Raw genomic sequence first — 22,206 nt, 5'->3', positions numbered from 1 at the left:
GGAGGAGAAGGGGACGACAGAGGATGGGATGGCTGGATGGCGTCACTGACTCGATGGACGTGAGTCTGAGTGAACTCTGGGAGTTGGTGATGGACAGGGAGGCCTGGCGTGCTGCGATTCATGGGGTCGCAAAGAGTCGAACACGACTGAGCGACTGAACTGAACTGAAGCACTTCCAATGGCACCCCCACGCCAGTACTCTTGCCTGGAAAATCCCTTGGGCAGAGGAGCCTGGTAGGCTGCAGTCCATGGGGTCGCTAAGAGTCGGATACAACTGAGCGACTTCCCTTTCACTTTTCACTTGCATGCATTGGAGAAGGAAATGGCAACCCACTCCAGTGTTCTTGCGTGGAGAATCCCAGGGACGGGGGAGCCTGGTGGGCTGCTGTCTACGGGGTCGCACAGGGTCAGGCACAACTGAAGCGACTTAGCAGTTAGCAAGCACTGCCCTGGTGGCTCAGTCAGTAAAGAATCCACCTGCAATGCAGGAGGCCTAAGTTCGATCCCTGGGTTGGGAAGATCCTCTGGAGGAGGGCATGGCAACCCATTCCAATATTCTTGCTTGGAGAATCCCCATGGACGGAGGAGCCTGGCAGGCTGCAGTCCATGGGCTCGCAAAGAGTTGGATGCGACTGAGTGACTAAACACAAGCACTTCCTTTCAGTTGCTGCTCTTCCTCTTCTGACCACAGAGGGGAGCATTGGGATCATTTAAAGATGCTTAGCATTCTCAGGACGGACAAAAAAACTTGAATGACATAAAGTGTTAGACATCGGAGTCTTTTCAGGATTGGTTTTCCTAGATAAATTCTTTCACAATCTGTGTTTACAAAAAAAAAAAAAAAAAAGGATGAAAGGGAAATGCAAGCTTCTGTTAATGATTTGGTATTTTTTCTTTAATATGTAATCTAAAATAGAAGCAAAAGCATCTACCTGAACTAAGGGAAAATTTTTTTGTTTTTCAATTGAATTGTAGTCTATTTGGGGCTTCCCAGGCCCTTCAGTAGATGAAAATTGCCTGCAGTGCAGGAGACACCAGAGATGTGGGTTCAATCCCTGGTCGGGAAGATCCCCTGGAGGAGGTCTTGGCAACCCACTCCGGTAGTTTATTTACTATATTGTTATAGTTTTAGGTGTACAGCATAGTGATTCAGTATTTTTTCAGCATATACTTCATGATATGTTATTGCAAGATAATGGGTATAATTTCCTGTGCTGCCCAGTACATCCTGTTGCTTATCTATCTTAGTAATTTGTATCTGTTATCCTTTGCCTTCTCTCCATGCTTTCTATATCTATGTTTGTTTTTCCTGTACATTCATTTGTTTTGTTTTCTTTTTAGATTCTACATACAGGTGATATCATACAGTATTTGCTTGTCTCTGTCTGACTTATTTCCCTAAGCACAATATTCTCTAGGTCCAACCATGGTGCTGCAAATGGCAGTATTTCATTCTTTTCATGGCTGAGTAATATTCTATTGTATATATGTACTACATCTTCTTAATCCAATCATCTGTTAATGGGTGATTGGGTTGCATCTATGTCTTGGCTATAGTAAATGATGCTGCTATCAACATTGGGGTACATGTGTTTTTTTGAATTAGTATTTTCATATTTTCTGGATCTATACCCAGGAATGGAATTTTTGGCTCCTATGATAGTTCTAGTTTTATTTTTATAAGCAACCTCCATACTGTTCTCCGTACTGGCCGCAGCAGTTTACATTCGCAGCAGCAGTGTACAAGGGTTCCATTTCCTCCACATCCTCTCCAGCATTTGCTATTTGTAGACTTTTTGATGACAGTCATTCTGACCAGTGTGAGGGGATGTTTCATTGTAGTTTTGATTTACATTTCTCTAGTAATTAGTAATGTTGAGCCTCTTGTTCATGTGCTTGTTAGCCATCTGTATGTCTTTGATGTTTAGCAGTATAATTTTATTGGTTGGTAGTATTTTCTTGGTTGTGCTATTTTATTATACCACAATGAGGAAAGATGTGAAATAATTTTGTTTGGCCTAGAGCGAGAACTTGCAAACATACTGTGTTCAGTAATACTCTATAAACTTGCAAGCATCCTTGCTCAATGGGGTGTGAAAGAACCCTAATTTTTGGTATTAAGTTTATGAGGTTTTACATATAGTTTCTGAAGCTTATTTAAAATTACCGTGTTTCGTTTGCAGAGTATATGATTTGCTAATTTATTTGTGTTTCAAAGAGATTGAATCTTTAAAAATGTCTTTGTTTTGGACTAACTTGCTTAAGTGTCATAACTTGTTGTTTCTAAAATTCGAATATGCGCTGGTATAATATTTTATACTGTATATAAGTAAAATAAAAAATCCTGATTTTCCCATTATTTTTGTAGTGAAGATAGTTTACTCTGTATAAACAATATAGTAAAGTGGCAGAATAAAATTGTAAAGTTAACCCCTCAGAGATATATAACATCTCTTTGTTCATAACATCCAGTTGTTTTCAAAGATACTCTTTACTAACATGTTTTTAAGTTTAACTTCAATATTTTAACTGTTTGTGGCTAATCCTATGTATTCTTTTGTTCACATTCAAAGAAGGTTATATTTTTTGACAAATGTTTTTCTTTTCAAGGTTGCATTTTGGACATTTGCATTTGTCCTCTCTCATCCCAATATCCACAGGACCATTATGGAAGGCATATCGTCTGTATTTGGCACAGCAGGTACTAACACTGAATTAAATTGCATAATTGCAGTTACATCTAATAATGTGTGCTTGTCACGTATTCTGGGCAAAGTTAAATGCCCATAATTTAATAGAATTTCAAAATAATCCAAATTGAACATTATTTATATGTTTCAAAAATAAGTTGATCAGGTAGAATCTTAGAATTTAATTACTGTCAAGGTTTTAGAATTCATCTGGACCAACTCCCTTGTTTCCAAATAATGAAACAGAGAGATTATAATTTGCCCAACTTTCCTGTTTAAACACAAGTGTAGTACACAGGGCTTTTCTTCTAATCTCCTGGCCCATTGCCTCAACTGAACCCCAAGTCCATAGTTTTGGAATTCAGGATTTTCCAGATTTTATAAAAGTAATATGGTACATATTCCTTATGCTACTTAGCTGTACTAATGGGATATGGATGTTAGTTCCAAAGGAACTTTTAGAATGTTATAATTTTAAAAGGTTTTATGGCTTTGAACTGCAGGTAGAGATTTCTACTTTGCCATTTTAGATCAGATTTGAGCTCCTCACTTGTCATCTGTTTAAAAAAAAAAACAAAAACACAAGCTTGAATGGAGAAAATTCCAGTCCTTGTTTATTTAGCATTATTTTACCTGTTTGAGAGTGGATTTACAAAAAAAAAAAAAAACCACTTTAATATGTCAAATTATATATTCTGATGTGAAAAAGAAACAATAAATGACGTGATACTCTTGGAAGAACACAAAATAATAACAGGGCAAAGTGGTGTGATGACAATTAAGTTATTCCCTTCTCCCCTTTGTGATTGCTGAAAATATTTTATTTGGATTTTTAAACTTATTTTGACTACTTCCTTTCAAGTGAAGCCAAAAATCAAATTGGCTTGGCCAACATGGGTATAGAAGCCGTATTGCCTCTGAGATTTGAGTGTGAATCGGCCACTGCTAGGTCATATTTCATGGAAGTGATGAGCATTAGAATCATTGAGTCCCGCCGACACTAACAAGTTAGATTCTGGAGATATTAGAGTGGTGGATGTAAGACAAGATGACTTGCGTTTATGGAGCTCGTATCTGCAAATCTAACGGAAATGTGCGTGCTTGCGTGTCTATAGATGACAAAGGGAATGCATCCTTGATCATCACATACTCTCCTTTGTCTTACCAGAGTCTTCCCCTGACACAGTGTTCTCCAAATTCCTGGTCTTTCAGAAATAGAAAGGTAGTAAGGGTGGTGGTTGGGATAATATAAGAAGCCTACCTGACCCAAAGCCTACAATAGAAGCATAATACTAATCAAAATTTTTACTGTGTTTGAATCTTGAACTCTAAAATGCAATTCTAAAGGAGAAAGACAAAATCTTTTGTCTTTTTCTATATTCCTGTTTTAGAGACTGTGCTTCCCTGGTGGCTCGGAGGTTAAAGCATCTGCCTGCAATGCGGGAGACCTGGGTTCGATCCCTGGGTTGGGAAGATCCCCTGGAGAAGGAAATGGCAACCCACTCCAGTATTCTTGCCTGGAGAATCCCATGGACGGAGGAGCCTGGTGGGCTACAGTCCACGGGGTTGCAAAGAGTTGGACATGACTGAGCGACTTCACTTTCACGTCACTTTATTCTCCTGCAGTCCATGGGGTCGCTAAAAGTCGAACACGACTGAGCGACGTCACTTGCTCTCTTCACTTTTATGCATTAGAGAAGGACATGGCAACCCACTCCAGTGTTCTTGTCTGGAGAATCCGAGGGACGGAGGAGCCTGGTGGGCTACCATCCATGGGGTCGCACAGAGTCGGACACGACTGAAGCGACTTAGCAGCAGCAGCAGGCTTCCCAGGGGGTGCTAGTGGTAAAGAACCCTCCTGCCAGGGTAGGAGATGTAAGAGATGTAGGTTTGATCCCTGTGTTGGGAAGATCCCCTGGAACAGGGTATGGCAATCCACTTCAGTATTCTTGCCTGGAGAATACCCATGGACAGCTGAGCCTGGTGGGCTACAGTCCATACGGTCACACAGAATCAGACAAGACTGAAGCAACTTAGCATGAACACATTCCCCTCTAATAGGAAAAAAAAAAAACAAAAAAAAACCTTCAAATAGGTACCAGTGTACTAGCTATATTGTGTCAGTGCTTTCAATTATAAACTAAAAGTTTATAAAGAGTCTTCAAGAGTCTTATAAAGACTCTTGTAGAATTGAAATTAGTCTATAATGTATCAAACATTTTTTGCCATGCTTATACAGAATCAGTTCATGTCAATTCATAAATATGATATAGCAGTTCAAGAATTTAGATAATGGGAGAGGAAGCCACAGATCTTTGGAAGTTGCTATCAGGGGAGATACCCAAATGCCCAAACAAAGGATCCTGTCAAAGGAAGAACGTTAAAAGGGATGAAATAACCTGATACAGCATGCCATTTCTCCGATTTTTATGCTTTTTTCTTTTAGAAGATTGCCTCTTCCTTCTTTGAAGATGTCTTTAGTGAATTTCCAACTCAGAATCTCACTAGCCTCACCACTCATGCCTCATCTCAGACATCTTCCCCAACTTTCTCATACAATAAGTCTTAGGGTAAAGCTGCTATTAAATACTTGGTCCTTTATGTCTGGCTTATTTCATTTGATATAATGTTATGTTTTGTATGATGATGTTTTAGATTAGCTGATTTTCATGTTTCAACCCCCTTACATTCCTGAGATACATCTTTTAACTGAGATAATTCAGTTAAAACATATGATTTTTAAATATGTTGCTGGATTCAGTCTGTTAGTATTTTGTTGAGGAATTTTGCATCTTTTATTAATAACATATACTGATTTATAGTTTTCTTTTTTGTGATATCTTTGTCTAGTTTGCTATCAGAATCAGTTCAGTTAAGTCACTCAGTTATGTCTGACTCTTTGCAACCCAATGGACTGCAGCACGCCAGGCTTCCCTGTCCATCACCAACTCCCGGAGCTTACTCGAACTCATGTCCATCAAGTTGGTGATGCCATCCAACCATCTCATCCTGTGTCGTCCCCTTCTCCTCCCACCTTCAGTCTTTTCCAGCATCAGGGTCTTTTCCAGTGAGTCAGTTTTTCGCATTGGGTGGCCAAAATATTGGAGTTTCAGCTTAGGCATTAGTCCTTCCAATGAATATTCAGGAAAGATTTCCTTTAGGATGGACTGGTTGGATCTCCTTGCAATCCAAGGGACTCTCAAGAGTCTTCTCCAATACCACAGTTCAAAAGCATCATTTCTTCAGCACTCAGCTTTTTTTATAGTCCAATTCTCACATCCATACATGACTACAGGAAAAACCAGAGCCTTGACTAGATGGACCTTTGTTGGCAAAGTAATGTCTCTGCTTTTGAATATGCTGTCTAGTTTTGTCATAGCTTTTCTTCCAAGGAGTAAGTGTCTTTTAATTTCATGGCTGCAATCACCGTCTGCAGTGATTTTAGAGCCCAAGAAAATAAAGTCTGACACTGTTTCCATTGTTTCCCCATCTATTTACCATGAAGTGATGGGACCAGATGCCATGATCTTCGTTTTCTGAATGTTGAGCTTTAAGCTAACTTTTTCACTCTCCTCTTTCACTTTGATCAAGAGGCTTTTTAGTTCCTCTTCACTCTGTGCCATAAGGGTGGTGTCATCTGCCTATCTGAGGTTATTGATATTTCTCCCAGCAATCTTGGTTCCAGCTTGTGCTTCTTCCAGTCCAGCATTTCTCATGATGTACTCTGCATATAAATTAAATAAGCAGGGTGACAGTATACAGCCTTGATGTACTCCTTTTCCTATTTGGAACCAGTCAGTTGTTCCATGTCCAGTTCTAACTGTTGCTTCCTGACCTGCATATAGGTTTCTCAAGAGGCAGGTTAGGTGGTCTGGTATTCCCATCTCTTTAAGAATTTTTCACAGTTTTTTGTGATCTACACAGTCAAAGGCTTTGGCATAGTCTATAAAGCAGAAATCAATGTTTTTCTGGAACTCTCTTGCTTTTTCGATGAACCAGAGGATGTAGGCAATTTGATCTCTGTTTCCTCTGCCTTTTCTAAAACCAGCTTGAACATCTAGAAATTCATGGTTCATGTACTGCTGAAGCCTGACTTGGAGAATTTTGAGCATTACTTTACCAGCGTGTGAGATGAGTGCAGTTGTGCAGTAGTTTGAGCATTCTTTGGCATTGCCTTTCTTTGGGATTGGAATGAAAACTGACCTTTTCCAGTCCTGTGCCCACTGCTGAGTTTTCCAAATTTGCTGGCATATTGAATGCAGCACTTTCACAGCATCATCTTTCAGGATTTGAAATAGCTCAATGGGAATTCCATCACCTCCACTAGTTTTGTTCATAGTGATGCTTTCTAAGGCCCACTTGACTTCACATTCCAGGATGTCTGGCTCTAGGTGAGTGATCATACCATCGTGATTATCTGGGTCATGAAGTTCTTTTTTGTACAGTTCTTCTGTGTATTCTTGCTATCTCTTCTTAATATCTTCTGCTTCTGTTAGGTCCAGACCATTTCTGTCCTTTATCGAGCCCATCTTTGCATGAAATGTTCCCTTGGTATCTCTAATTTTCTGGAAGAGATCTCTAGTCTTTCCCATTCTGTTGTTTTCCTCTATTTCTTTCCATTGATTGCTAAGGAAGGCTTTCTTATCTCGTCTTGCTATTCTTTGGAACTCTGCATTCAGATGCTTATATCTTTCCTTTTCTGCTTTGGTTTTCACTTCTCTTCTTTTCACAGCTATTTGTAAGGCCTCCTCAGACAGCCATTTTGCTTTTTGCATTTCTTTTCCATGGGGATGGTCTTGATCTCTGTCTCCTGTACAATGACATGAACCTCATTCCATAGTTCATCAGGCACTCTGTCTATCAGATCTAGTCCCTTAAATCTATTTCTCACTTCCACTATATAATCATAAGGGATTTGATGTAGGTCATACCTGGATGGTCTAGTGGTTTTCCCTACTTTCTTCAATTTAAGTCTGAATTTGCCAATAAGGAGTTTATGATCTGAGCCACAGTCAGCTCCTGGTCTTGTTTTTGCTGACTGTATAGAGCTTCTCCATCTTTGGCTGCAAAGAATATAATCAGTCTGATTTCGGTGTTGACCATCTGGTGATGTCCATTTGTAGAGTCTTCTCTTGTGTTGTTGGAAGAGGGTGTTTGCTATGACCAGTGTGTTCTCTTGGCAAAACTCTATTAGCCTTTGCCCTGCTTCATTCCGTGCTCCAAGGCCAAATTTGCCTGTTACCCCAGGTGTTTCTTGACTTCCTACTTTTGCATTCCAGTCCCCTATAATGAAAAGGACATCTTTTTTGGACGTTATTTCTAGAAGGTCTTGTAGGTCTTCATAGAACCGTTCAACTTCAGCCTCTTCAGCATTACTGGTTGGGGGCATAGGCTTGGATTACCGTGATGTTGATTGGTTTGCCTTGGAAACAACAGAGATCATTCTGTCATTTTTGAGATTGTATCCAAGTACTGCATTTCGGAGTCTTTTGTTGACCATCATGGCTACTCCATTTCTTCTAAGGGATTCCTGCCCGCAGTAGTAGATATAATGGTCATCTGAGTTAAATTCACCCATTCCAGTCCATTTTAGTTTGCTGATTCCTAGAATGTCAATTTTTACTCTTGCCATCTCCTATTTGACCACTTCCAATTTGCCTTGATTCATGGACCTGACATTCCAGTTTCCTGTAATGTAAGTAAAGAGCTCTTTACTTCATCAGACCTTGCTTCTATCACCAGTCACATCCACAGCTGGGTATTGTTTTTGCTTTGGCTCCATCCCTTCATTCTTTCTGGAGTTATTTCCCTACTGATCTCCAGTAGCATATTGGGCACCTACTGACCTGGGGAGTTCCTCTTTCAGTATCCTATCATTTTCCCTTTTCATACTGCTCAGTCATGCCTAACTCAGTCAGTTGCTCAGTCATGCCCAACTCTTTGTGACCCCATGGACTGCAGCCCACCCGCCTCCTCTGTCCATGAGATTCTCCAGGCAAGGATACTGGAGTAGGTTACCATTTCCCTCTCCAGGGGATCTCCCTGACCCAGGGATTGTACCAGGTCTCCTGCACTGCAGGCAGATTCTTTACCAACTGAGCTACAAGGGAAGCCATATATATATATATATATATATATACACACACATATAGTGAATTGGTTAGCACAATAAATTTAGTTAATTCCATGACCACATGTATGTTCTTATGATGAGAACTTTTAAAGACCTATTTAAGTAAGTATCAAATATATAATACAGTATTGTTGACTATAGTTACCATGCTGTACATTACATCAACAGAACAATATGGGATACTTTGCAAATTTTAGTGTCATCCTTAGACAGGAGCCATGTTAATCTTCTCTGTATCTTTTCAATTTTAGTATATGTGTTGCTGAAGTGAGAACTGTATAATTCTTCTTGGAGTTTGTGTCTTCTTAGGAGTTTGTCTATTTCATGTAGGTTATTTAACTTGTTGGCATACAATAGGTCATGGTTTTCCCCATAATCTTCTTTATATTTGTAAGTTCTCTAGGAAAACATCTCCCTCATCCATGGTTTTAGTAATTTGTGCCCTCTTTCTTTTTTCATGGTCAATGTAGCTAAAAGGTCATCAATTTTTTTTTTTCAGAGAGCTAACTGATGGTTTTGTTCATTTGATCTTATTTTTGCTATTGATTTTCCATTCTCTATTTCATTATTTCTATCTCAGTCTTTGTTATTTAACCTTTTGTCTCTCCTTACTGATATTCTTTGTTTAGTTCTTTAGACATGATTTCTTTAATTCTTTGAATATATTTAAAGTATCAGATTTAGTATCTTTCCTTAGTAAGTCCAATATTTGAGTTTCTTCAGGAACAGTTTCTGCTGATTGATTGCTTTTTCCCGGTATGGTCTATATATTCTTGTTACACATCACATTTCATATTTTTGTCATGTGTCTTGCAATTTTTTTGTTGGAAACTGGGCATTTTAAATAGTATACTGTGGTAACCCTGGAAATCAGATTCTCCTCTCTGCTCAGAGTCTTTTTTTTTTATTGCCACTTGTTATTTTTCCTTGTTTGTTTACAGAAGTAAACTCCAAAAATATTTGATGTTGTTAAATGCTATGTGAAAAAGAAAACAGCAGATTAGGGACGATCAGGAGTGCCAGAACTGGAGAAAAGTGAAAGTGGCTCAGTTTGTCTGACTCTTTGAGACCCCATGGACTATACAGTCCATGGAATTCTCCAGGCCAGAATACTAGAGTGGGCAGCCTTTCCCTTCTCCAGGGGATCTTCCTTACCCAGGGATCTAACCCAGGTCTCCTGCATTGCAGGCAGATTCTTTACCAGCTGAGCCACAAGGAAAGTCCAAGAATATTGGAGTGGGTAGCCTATCCCTTCTCCAGTGGATCTTCCCAACCCGGGAATGGAACCCCGGGTCTCCTAGATTGCAGGCAGATTCTTTACCAAATGAACTATCAGGGAAGCCCAGAAGGAGGTGGTAGCATTACATAGTTGGATCAGAGCTGACCTTTCTGGAAAGGTGAGATCTGAGCAAGGACTTAAAAATGGTTAGGAGTTAGCACGTATCTGGAAGAGAAGCCTGTTAGAGTTAAATATTGCAGGTGCGGCCTCAATGCATTCTCACAAAGTTCTTGCAGACATTCACTTTGGGTCCTGATTAGACTGTGTTTTCAAGCAGTTTTCTTTTCTAATTTAGGATTCCCACTGTGAGTGTCTGCCAGAGAGCAGAAGGTCATTCCATCTTAAAAACAAACAGTAACAAATAAAAATGCATTTAAATTGTTACCTGGTTGCATTTGACCCTTTTCACCTACTTGTTTTGATTTAGGGTAGCGTACACTGCACACTGGTTTGTTTTTTGTGACTTTTTTTTGGCCTGTGTGTTTTGTTTTTGGTTCTTGGTGGCCATTCAGTTGTAATGCACATTTAGTTGAGGGGAAAAAATAGTAAACTTTTTTCTGTTAATTTAAAAGAAATCAGGTTAATTAACAGAAATGCACCTGCATAGAAATAATTCCATAAAACATCAGGAACTGGTTTTTTTGTCTTACATAAAAATCATGATTTGTGGATCATAAAAGACACACTACAAAATTTTCATTGGATTATAATTTTTGTCTGAAAATTTGATTCATGCCTTTCTACCCTGTCACTTAGTAATTATGTGACTTTGGATAAAAGAGAAAAGTTACTCAGAGCCAATCAATAACATTTCTTGATACCACTGAGTCCTGATTTAGCAGCAGTTCTGCCTGGGGACAGACCAACGCTATTAAGTGACCAGATGCTATTACCTGGTGATAGTGACTCAGTGGCCACACTTATCATGGACTAGTTAGAAAGGATTTTCTCTCCTATTTATAAACAAGCACAAAAACTAGCAGAGGGATAAATGAGGCTCAGGTCCGATGGTGATGTTCTGGGCAAATTTGATGTCATTTACATCATTTTAATTAATTCATCAATTTTACCTCATAGCATTGAAACACTTACATTTATTCTTGAGGTCTTCTCTGCAGTCACCTCTTACCCACACTATAACATGTGTGCAATTTTCATCTGCCTGGATGTGTCCCAGTGTCTTCTTGTCTAACCTAGAACAACATTCTTGGAGGATTCCATCATGGTATATCAAAGACCTGAGCCCCTCCAGCTAACTGAAGAGGCTTATTCTCATCACCGCTCTGCAGCCTGCCAGGACTCAATGGCTGATAGCCAAGACTGTGTCTATGATAGTCTTGGCCTTTATGCCACACGTCGACCAAAATATTGAAGAAAGAGATCATGTAGCAGAAGTTAAGGCCACTCCAGTGGAGTTATGAATGGAGAAGGGTTATTTTATTCATTTATCTTTTACATGATTACTAAGTTTAATTCAACAGCTTCACCTACTCCTGCCTTGTAAAAATAACAGGCTCCTCTCAAGGTTACATTGTGATGTGAGTACAGGTTTCTTGTTTTCAATGACAGCTTTACAAAAAAAGTGTTAGTTGCTCAGTCATGTCCAACTCTTTGTGACCCCAGGAGCCCGCCAGGCTCCTCTGTCTGTGGGATTTGGCAGGCAAGAACTGCTAGCCAGACAACATGAATCTGATATGGACATTTTGGAAGCTCTAGCATATCGCACAGGAATTTTTTTACATAGTCTCCTTTTCGTTTGCTAGCCCAGCTTTTAAAAATCCTAGAATAAACTCAGAAAACATTAAATTATGACAGAGCTGTTCACAAACTACTTCTCATCCATCAATCTTAGAGAACATATGTAGATTACCTAAGAAAATGTTTATTAATGCAGGAGATTTCATTGGAAACCTGCTCTAAATGTTTAATTTTGTTATCTTCTTTTCTTGTTATCTTCTTTTCTCCTTGGACTTAAAGACTAAGACGGTATCATTTTTGGAGCTCAGAACTCATTACTTATCAATCCACTCATTCAGGTCCAGAGACCAGGGTGAAATTTCACATATAATATCTGACCCATGAGAGATTTCCCAGGAGGCTAGATTTCCTCCACTATTTTCTGCTTTGAATGCCTTGTGACACTAACTCAGGAGATTGTGTGTGAAGTCATTCTGTCCTCATTTATTGCTTAGCCTCAGTAGGCGGAAAGAGATACCTCTGATGGCTGCAGATTATTTACAGGCTTGGAGATAGGTCCTACTCTGGCCCTTCTCATTTTATTAGGTCTTTCACTATCTCACTCCAGTGTAGCACAGTTAAGTCTGCTTTGTTTATCCTCTACATTTTTCATTCGGACACAGTTCTTTTCTCTGAGTGTTCCTTTAGAGAATTATTCAGGCATTTGGATAACCTTTTTTCCTCTTTAGAAAATGAGATAAAGGTATTCAAGCCAGGTCAACATCTCTCCAGAGAACACAATCCAGAAATTTAGAATTATGCAGGATTTATAAAGAAAGGTATTCCTAGATCAAAATTGATTTTTATCTTTTATTATCTATCCATTGTTGTCTTGTTTTGTCAAAACCTCTACCTTTTACTTATTATAAATTAGGTCGTGTCCTTTATTCTTTGAAAAAGACTGTCATAATTATGAAGCAGTCTTCATTGTATATTCCAGTAAATAGAGAAATTGATAACCTCTTTTTAATATATGAAAGAAATATTTCTGAAGATAAATAGGATATTATTTTTTTCAGAAGAGAATCTTATGTGGTTGTCTTGGTATAGTTGCATTAATCTTTTCTTTAAATGATATAATGGGATTTGGTATATTTTTATATGTGTGTGTATAAATGGAAGAAGTGACGGGATCAGTCTTTTGATTCTTGACTCTATCTTCCATCTGTCTCAATAACTGTTCTAAGCACCACTGCTGTCCTTGGCATCTTTCTCAGTTCATTGTTATCGCTGCTTCGTTCATTCCTGGTCTGTAGTTATGAACATCCAACTGAAGCTGCTGATTAGCATCTACCTCTGAAAGGTTATTGCTTATAAGTTTTCAGTGGGTGTCAAGCAGAGTGCTGTGCACCAGTTAGCAATCCCAGGGGAGGACTCTAAACACTTCTGCCCACTGCATCCTGGTATCAGACTTGTCGAGGATAATACAGTGCTGTCAGGCACTGGCTGCAACAATGCTACACTCACATAGAGCAGAAAGAGAGTGAGATCAGCTTCAGTAGTGGGTGTGGGTCCCCTGTGGCCAGCATGTCTCTCCCTGGAGCTAATGAAGAGAAGTTGGCCTCTGCGAACCCCTCTCACACCGCGGTGAAAGGAGCCCTGTCCTCGTCCCTCTCGGGGCAGATGTAACGGGGGGTTGGACAGGTGCCTCATTCTGCACTTGGATTAAGCAGACACAAAAGAGTGTTTGCTGCCCCTGAAACAAGGAAAGGTATTCCCACACAAGGTGATGAGCCTGGCACAGGCTGTGTGGGCTCTTTGTGTCTCGTTGAAGAACAGTTCCAGGCTTAAGGCCCACCTTTGTGTTGGGGTTGAAAGACTGAGCGTGAGACCACCTTTCCCAGCAATAGGAATCTGTGTCTTTGATAACAAGAATTTATCCTAAATCCTTCAAATGCCGAAAATCACATCCACTGGAAAAGTCAGAAGAACCAGACCTGGGAGTTCAGGAATGACCGAGGTGTCTGGAAGAAGGTGGTGGCTGGAGGGGGAGAATGGAAGGAGCTGTGACTTGCCAGGCTCTGGCTACAATCCCTAAAGCCCTAATGCCCATTTTCATCATCCGTGGGCAATCTCTAGGCTTTGTGTTTGCTTTTTCCAGTCTATATCCACCACAAACAGCTTAAGCTGTTTTTAAGCCTCCCTTTCTACTTTACTTCTGTTGTTCCTATTAATTTAACTGGTATTTTTCTTATATAAAGCTCTTGGTTTAGGGTAGGACCCTTAGAGAGGAAACTATTAATAACATTAAAAATACATATATATGTATATTTACAAAATGATTTAAATAAAGAAAAACACATAATATGTTCCTATATGGGAAGGTTTAATATCATGAAAATGCCAACACTTTTCAAAATATTCTATATTTAATTAATTATAAAAAGAATTGCAGTGGTTTGGAGGGGGAGGAAATTAATGAAATGACTTAAATATTTTTTGAAGAAGAAATATGATTGGAAAGACTATTAGCATGAATTAGTAAGGCCATATTTTCCCAACCAGATTTTAAAACTTATTAGAAAGCTGCTATAAGAAGAGTATACAACTGCCACAGGGCAAATAATTGGTCATCGTAGCCCTTGTTTGCTAACCTTTTGCCTCAATAAAAAGCAAATTCAGATTCTTTTCTTCCAAAGCTAAAAAAAATGATTAGAAAAAAGTCATTTTTCTATATTGTTTTACATTCTCGAGGTCAAAGTTTCTAAACTATCAGCATTTGCAATGAGTTAATATTCTACAGACCTGCAGTCATTAGAGAGACTATATTTATAGTAAGTTTATAGGGAAGAGCAGTGAACTAAAAAGCATGTAACTCTACAGCCTAGCCTAGACTTTTGTAATCTTTCATGTACTCTCATCTGCTTTTCTCTTGATTTTTAAAGATAAATTTAACTTGTATCTTTCTCACAGGATTTCGTCTCACAGAACATGTATAATAATGGGCATGTATGGTAATGAACATGCACAATAGTAAAGGAAGGAAGCTAGTATTTTATAAAGAATAAAACCCAAAGAGTACCTCTTTTTCCCTCTACTGAACAAATATTTACTGGTTCCAGATCAAGAAGGCAGAGTAGGAAGATCCTGAGCTCAGCTCCCCTGTGGACACACCAAGACTACAACTACACGTGCAATGATTATCTCTGGGAATGACCTGAAGACTAGCACAGCAGATTTTCTGCAGCTTGGAATGTAAACAGAATGCCATGTCAAGGTGGGCAGGAGGGTCAAAGATGCAGTCTAGACAGAACCCATACCCAGAGTGCGTGACCCACTAGCGGGAGAGATATCACAACTGTGGAGGTGCCCCCTATGGAGTTGAGGGGTCCAAGTCCCACCTGGAGATCCCCTTGGTACCTGCACAAGGAAGATGAGCCCCATAATGTTTGGCTTTGAAGACCAGTGAGGTCTGCACTTGAAGAGCTGGAGGGCTGTGGAAAACTGAGACTCTGTTCTTGAAAGGTTCACATGTAGACTCACTTGCTCTGAGTACAAGCACAGAGGCAGGAGAATGTGAAGGGCGCCTGGGTCATACCCTGAAGGAGGCTCACTGGTCATTTTGGGAGTGGTGCTGGAGGGGTAGGGAGCTGGGACACTTTCTCCAGAGATGAAGGCACTGGCAGGTGCCATTATTTTTAACCTCTCCTTCACCTAGCTGGCCCAGGACTGGTAAGCAACATTTCTGTCACTCTCCATCAACTAGCTAACACCATGTGCTCCACCCCAGCATTCCCCTGAGGACCCACCCTGCTCAACTACCCCCTTAGTTAGCCCCTTCAAAGTGGCCCCTGCCCCACCTCACATGTGACCTAGCTGGAACGGGCAACTGTACAAAGTGGCTCCACCTCTGGGGAGCCATTGCCTGCATACCATGAGCCCACAGCGGCCAAAGTAGAGCCACACAGCCCCAGCCAGGGCACAGTTGTTGTCCAAACACAGCAGGAGGATGTGCACAGCACACACATAGGACACCCCAGAGCACCTGGCTCTGGTGACCAAGAGGAATTGCCCCACAGGACACCTTCTACATAAGCCTACTCTTTCAAGAACAGGAGCTGGAGCTGATCTACCTAATGCATACAGACAGACACACAGGCAAAATGAAAAGAGAAAGGAATTCTTACAAACCAAAGCAAAAGATAAAAATGTCAGAAAAAGAACTAAATGACATGATAGCAACTTACCTGATAAAGTGTTCAAAATGATAGTCATCAGAATGGTCACCACAGTTAGGGGAGGAAGGGATGGACTCAGTGAGAACTTGCAAAGACAGAATATATAAAAAAAAGACCCAATCAGAACTGGAGAATTCAATAACTGAAATAGAAAACACAGTAGAGGAAGTCAGCAGCAGATTAGTGGTTGTAGAAGAATGGATCAGCAATCTGGAAAACAGGTTAGTGGAAATCACCCCATGAGAACAGCAAAAAGAAAAAATGAATAAAAACCAATGAGGATTAAGACTCGCTTAGACAACTACAAGCATACTAACATTTACAGTAGAGAGGTCCCAGAGGAGAAGAGACAAAGGGATAGAAAACCTATTTGACGAAATAATGGCTGAAAACTTCCCTATCCTGCCGAATGAAACAGACAAGTCCAGGAAGCACACAGAGTTCCAAACAAGGTGAATCAAAGACACCCACACCAAGACACATTATAATTAAATGTCAAAAGTTAAAAACAGAGAGAGTCTTAAAAGTTTTGCAGTATTTCTTTTTACATTTATAAGAATAAGTGCAGAAAAGTGTTTATTGCTATCCCCTTCTGGGGCTTCCCTGATGGTGCAGAGGTTAAAGCGTCTGCCTGCAATGTGGGAGACCTGGGTTCAATCCCTGGGTCAGGAAGATCCCCTGGAGAAGGAAATGGCAACCCACTCCAGTATTCTTGCCTGGAGAATCCCATGGATGGAGGAGCTTGGTGGGCTACAGTCCACGGGTTGCAAAGAGTAGGACACGCTGAGCGACTTCACTTTCACTTTCACTTTCTGGGAGACAAGTCACCAAATAAAGTCTTCATCTCACTAAAATTTTCCAGAAATCTATAACCAGTATGTTCTCACTGCCTATAAATAACCAATGTTATAGGGTCATTGGGTGTATAAAACCTATTGTAAATGCTATTATCTACTTCAGGACATTTTATCCTTTCTTACTCTTTCTGAGATGTTCTAACCTTTTCCAGTGAATGCAGATTTCTTCTGCGAAGGAAACAGTAATTTTATAAATTTATGAAAAATATTCCTGGAACAGAAGTATAATTGTTAAAATTCAATATTTGAACATTATGTATCATATTGCATTTTTTTTTAATTCCTGAAATGAAGGATAGGGCATAAGATACTTGCTTTGTATTACTCTGCTGCTGCTGCTGCTAAGTCACTTCAGTCGTGTCCGACTCTGTGCGACCCCATAGACGGCAGCCCACCAGGCTCTGCCGTCCCTGGGATTCTCCAGGCAAGAACACTGGAGTGGGTTGCCATTTCCTTCTCCAATGCATGAAAGTGAAAAGTGAAAGTGAAGTCACTCAGTCGTGTCCGACCCTCAGCGACCCCACGGACTGCAACCTACCAGGCTCCTCCATCCATGGGATTTTCCAGGCAAGAGTACTGGAGTGGGGTGCCACTCTGGAATACTGTAAATTCCTTATTTACTATTTAGCTTTGTCTCTTCTCTAAAACCTGATTTTTTTTAGGAGCTGAGAAATATGCTAGGAAACTAGTTTTCTACCTCTGCCACCAATTGATATCATTGCTTCATTACTTTTTAAGACAAGTCAGAGAAATGCTGGTTTTTTCCAAAGGTATTACATTGTTTCCCCAAATAACAGTATAAAGAAAACAATAACTTTTATTATTTGATATTGCTTTTTAAAGAAATTATTATAAAATTTGGGAAGCACATTTCATGACCAAATTTGGTAGGCATCATTGTTTAAGGTTATTACATCAGATTCTTTACTTTCTTCAACCTTTATCTCATGTATTTTTTTTTAATCCTAGTTCACCCTCCTTCATGTGTTCTATGAACTTTTGTACACACTTTAACTTTAAACAAGCTGTTGAAAGACAACCTCTGTGAAGGAAAACAACCTCACAAAATAGAAGAGCAGTCAGAACTGAGAATCCTTGCTTTCAAAAGTAAAGAGGTGGTAGAATGTGCAGGGATGCACTCTTTAAATTTCAGTGGAGTTTTGTTTCGTGTTGTTCTAGCTGCTCAGCATTCCGGATCTTAGTTCCTATACCAGGGATCATCAAACCCAGGCCCCCTGCAGTGGAAACGCAAAGTCTTAACCTCTGGACCACCAGGGAAATCCCTCAGTGGACATCCCTTATGCTTTGCCTCTCTTCATCTTTCTGTGTGCCTTTCATTTGTGGGGAAGCACAGAGCCCCCTCAGTTGGTGTTCAATCCCACCTTCTGATGCAGTCGCCTCAGAATTATGTCTCAAAAGATCTGAATGACTCAGCAAATGCCTATCATTCTCCCTTTTTCTCAAAACGTGTTATTTTCCCCAAATGATTAGTTAAATCTTGATGTGATGGTCCTTCAGGACTATAGGAACAGAATTTTTGTATTTTATGTATTTATTTATTGAGAGAGAGTGTGCATGTATGTGTGTGTGTAAGGGGGAAGGAGCCTGAAATATGGAGCAGACAGAGGAGTCATCTCTCAGAGAAGGACCTGCTTTAGTGATTCCATTTGATTCGTGTTCCTTTTTTAAGTCTAAGAAGTCATATATTTTATAATTAATTTTGGAGTTTAATTTCCTTTCTCTCTGCCTGGCTGCATGCTACTCATCCTTCCAGGCCTAGCTGAAACTTTAGCCCTAGGCAAGAAGGGATGAATGCCACTGACACTCGAATTCACTCTTAAGAAACTTATGTTGTAGTTATTTGTAACCAGATATTATTTTGTGTCCAAACTCGTTTAATACAGTGACGGTGTCTTTCTCATTCGTTTCTCGTCTCAGGGAGGTGATAGGACACAGTGAACAAGTATAAGGGCTTTCAGTGTAGACAGACATAGGTTTGAAGGCTGCCCTGTCACTTTCAAGCTTCTCCTTGAACACACGATCACTTCATAGATGGCAGATCGTGATGAGGAATAAATGAAGCTGTCCAGCATGTTGGTGACCTTAGATAGTCAAAAATGACTATGATTTCTCCCTATCTCTTACAGCACCTGTGTTTAGGCTAGGAAGTAACAGATACAAAGCAAATTTATACTGAGTGAATAAATGGTTGAAGTAATAGAATTTTGATCTATTCTACATCCTTAACAAATATACATTACAGTTACTGCGTTCTAACATGCTTGTCATCATGTGTGCGGAATTCTAAAACTATACATAACAGTTTAGAAGCGTTCTTCGCTATTTCTGAACTCAAGAATTATCCTTTCTTTTATTTGGTTTCCAATATCCTATTATTGGTTTGATTTCTATTGCATTTGTGCCGAGAACAAAACAGATGTCTTCTACGTTTTAGCCCAAATCACCCATAGCTTCTTCCCTGGCAGTCTTTTATACCGGTCCCGGTCTCCATTAGGCACTAGCCCTCCTGATGATTACCTTGGCTTTCTTCCAAGTGGAGCCTTCTAATTTTAGAGCCAAAACACTGGGAGAACAAACCACAGATGTGCATTGAAATATGCACAGTATGGGTACAGAGCTATTTCTAAGAGTTATAATAAGAAAGATCTTTAACCTAAAGGTGTTGTTTGGAAACAGCATCTCTCCCTTTCTTTTTCTTTGTCTAGTCTAAGAATCCTACCTTATTTTTCCTACCTCACACTGGGATTTGAGAAACTAAAAATATCTTATTAAAACATTTATTTTCCAAGTGTAGTCTGCATCTCTCCTACAATGGCAGGTCATAATAGATCCTAAATATTATTTTCAATTCAGAGCAAGCTTTTGTTTATTGTATAATACAAAACATTTTTTTGCATTTTATAATTCAATTAGTCTCCCTAAGAATATTTCAGAGGAAAAAAAGAAAACAAAACTTTTCTCCAAAAGAAAGTCAGAAACTTCACTATTACTGGAGTCCAGACTTTTTCAAGGCCAGAATTATACCTGTCTCAAAGTAGGTAAGTCACTTTGGAGTCACACAGATCTGATTTCAAACACAAATTCTGACCCTTGGCAGTCATTTATTCTTGATTAAGTAGAGAAATCTTTATTTTCTATATCCTATAGCTGCAGTAAAATAAAACACAGAAAATACTAGAGGGATTGTTTAGTGAATTTTTCTAATGTAGATGCTCTAGATAGATTTTTTCAAGAGAAAACTCTTATTTTAAGTAAGATTTAGAATCTGAATTGCAGATTGCATGCTAAGTCGCTTCAGTCTTGTCTGACTCTGTGACTCTATGGACTGTAGCCTGCCAGGCTCCTTTGTCTATGGGAATTCTCCAGGCCAGATCACTGGAGTGGGTTGCCCTCTTCCAGGGGATCTTCCCAACCTAGGGATCAAACCTGCATCTCTTATGTCTCCTGCATTGGCAGGCAGGTTCTAAATAGATTTTTAAAGAGAAATGTCATATTTTAAGTAAAATTTAGAATCTGAATTGTAGATTATCACTGATCTATTTGTAATGTCCATTTGGCAAGGGCCCTTCTTGCTGGGGTCACCTTGGTTTCCAAAATAAAGGTGAAATTGTTCTGAATCCCCTGCAAGAATTCTAGGAATCTCTGGAAGGAGAAGTGGGGGAGGTGGCTGAAAGTGGAGGCCTGTGCCTCTCAGAGCTTCTCTTGATTTTCAGTCTCTCACTTCCTAATTTCTCCCCTCCCACTGTCTTTTCCTTTCTGGATGTTCTGCCTCTTTTCTGAATCTCACTGCCTCCTGGACACACCCAGGTCTTTATTTCCCCAAGTGTTAACTTATGGTATGTGTTATCTGACTTTATTAAAATATTAAAAACATGGGACAAGGAAAGGGATAATTGCACAGTAGTCAGAAGCAGCTTAAAAGCGAGTGTATGACATAAAGTTGAGTTTTCTGTTCTTGAAAGTTTCATCCGGCATTTCTCCCATGGTGAGTTTTCTCCTAGTGCGTGCGCTTATGCTCACTCAGTTGTGTCCGACCCTTTGCAACCTCATGGACTGTAGCCCACCAGGCAACTCTGTCCATGGGATTTCCCAGGTAAGAATACTGGAGCGCGTTGCCACTTCCTACTCCAGGGGAATCTTCCTGACCTAGGGGTCGAACCTGCGTCTCTAGAGCATTCCTTAGCCTTCTACTAGGTTGCCGGTCACCTGCCAGGTAGCTGGGTCCCCTTTTGTCTCGAAGCCCCTCCAGCCCTGTCTCACTCTCTCGAGACCCCAGCAGCCCCAGTTCCCTTGGGCTTCTTTGGCACAGTCACCGATACTCCCTTCGTTTCGTGTTTCCTGTTTATTAGATGGCTACATCAGTCTTCTAATATAGGCCGTTAAGCAGTGCTTTTCTTTTCCCTTCTCTTTCTTTTTATCTTTCTGAACCCAAGGAGGCTGGCGGGCTGCGGTCCTTAGTGTCACAAAGAGTCAGACAGGACTGAAGCAACTGAGCGCACACACGTGCACATTCTGAAAGAATCTCAGATCCCCTCGTACATTTTTAAGTTGATGTTCTCAAGTGTGTTATCCTGCATTTCAGTACCCTCCCTGCTTTTAACTACCTTCGAACATCTTACATCTCACAGAATGGTTTCCTTGTCTGCATGGAAACCAATTATCCGTGCTCCTCTCTTACGGCCTGGACTGAGTGTATGGCAGGAATACCTTCATGGCTGTAACCCTGGTGGAGCCCGACTTGACTCCTGAGACTTACTCAGTGCTCAAAAATCTGTCAAGTTTAGTGGAGTGTATAGAGGCCCCTATGGGGATTAATAGAATCAGGGCTCAAACAAAAACCCTGGTTCCCAGACTCTGCTAAGCAAAAACATTTGCTTCTGACTCCGTGGGAATTTCGCATGTACTGACTGAAAAGGTTTCCCAGGCAGCACTCACCCAGCCCTCTCCTGCAGGATGGGCTGACTATAGAACAAGCCTTATCTAGAGTCAGACAGATGCGTCTGGAGACCCGCATTCCACTCCCAGGCACTGGTCCCAGTACAGTTGGGAGGCAAATGTGAAAGTTGACTTATTCAAACTTACCATGTTGTTGAATTTATTCAGCATACACTGTCAAAATGGAAAGCTGAGTTGTTTCAAGTAATTTTCAAAGTGTAAACATTTTACTTAAAAGACCATTAATTAAATTGTCTCATTTGATCAAAGACCCTGGCCATATGTCGGTCCATAAAAAGACCAACTCAGGTGCCTTCAACCTAAATGTTAGTTCAGCTATACAACTTATAGTAGGAATGTTTGATGCAGCTATGTT

The 22,206-nt window shown here is 40.1% G+C and overlaps 1 protein-coding gene and 1 non-coding gene across 6 annotated transcripts in view; one reads left to right on the top strand and one right to left on the bottom strand.

The window, feature by feature from the left end:
- LOC101120701 (24-hydroxycholesterol 7-alpha-hydroxylase) overlaps positions 1–22,206 on the top strand; it is a 99,445-nt gene that overhangs the window by 28,383 nt on the left and 48,856 nt on the right. For all 5 annotated transcript variants that reach the window (XM_060403217.1, XM_027958406.3, XM_042237365.2 and 2 more), the window contains one exon: positions 2,611–2,701. In XM_060403217.1, the coding sequence (XP_060259200.1) occupies positions 2,611–2,701 (91 nt within the window). The remainder of the gene's footprint in view (positions 1–2,610; positions 2,702–22,206) is intronic.
- LOC114109741 (U6 spliceosomal RNA) lies at positions 8,992–9,098 on the bottom strand. Its single transcript, XR_003586323.2, has one exon. It is a non-coding gene; the product is annotated as a U6 spliceosomal RNA (small nuclear RNA).

The sequence above is a fragment of the Ovis aries genome, chromosome 20 (assembly GCF_016772045.2).
Source record: "Ovis aries strain OAR_USU_Benz2616 breed Rambouillet chromosome 20, ARS-UI_Ramb_v3.0, whole genome shotgun sequence".
Lineage (NCBI taxonomy): Eukaryota > Metazoa > Chordata > Mammalia > Artiodactyla > Bovidae > Ovis > Ovis aries.
Note: the sequence above shows the minus strand (reverse complement) of the source record. Positions and strands in the feature narration are given on the sequence as shown.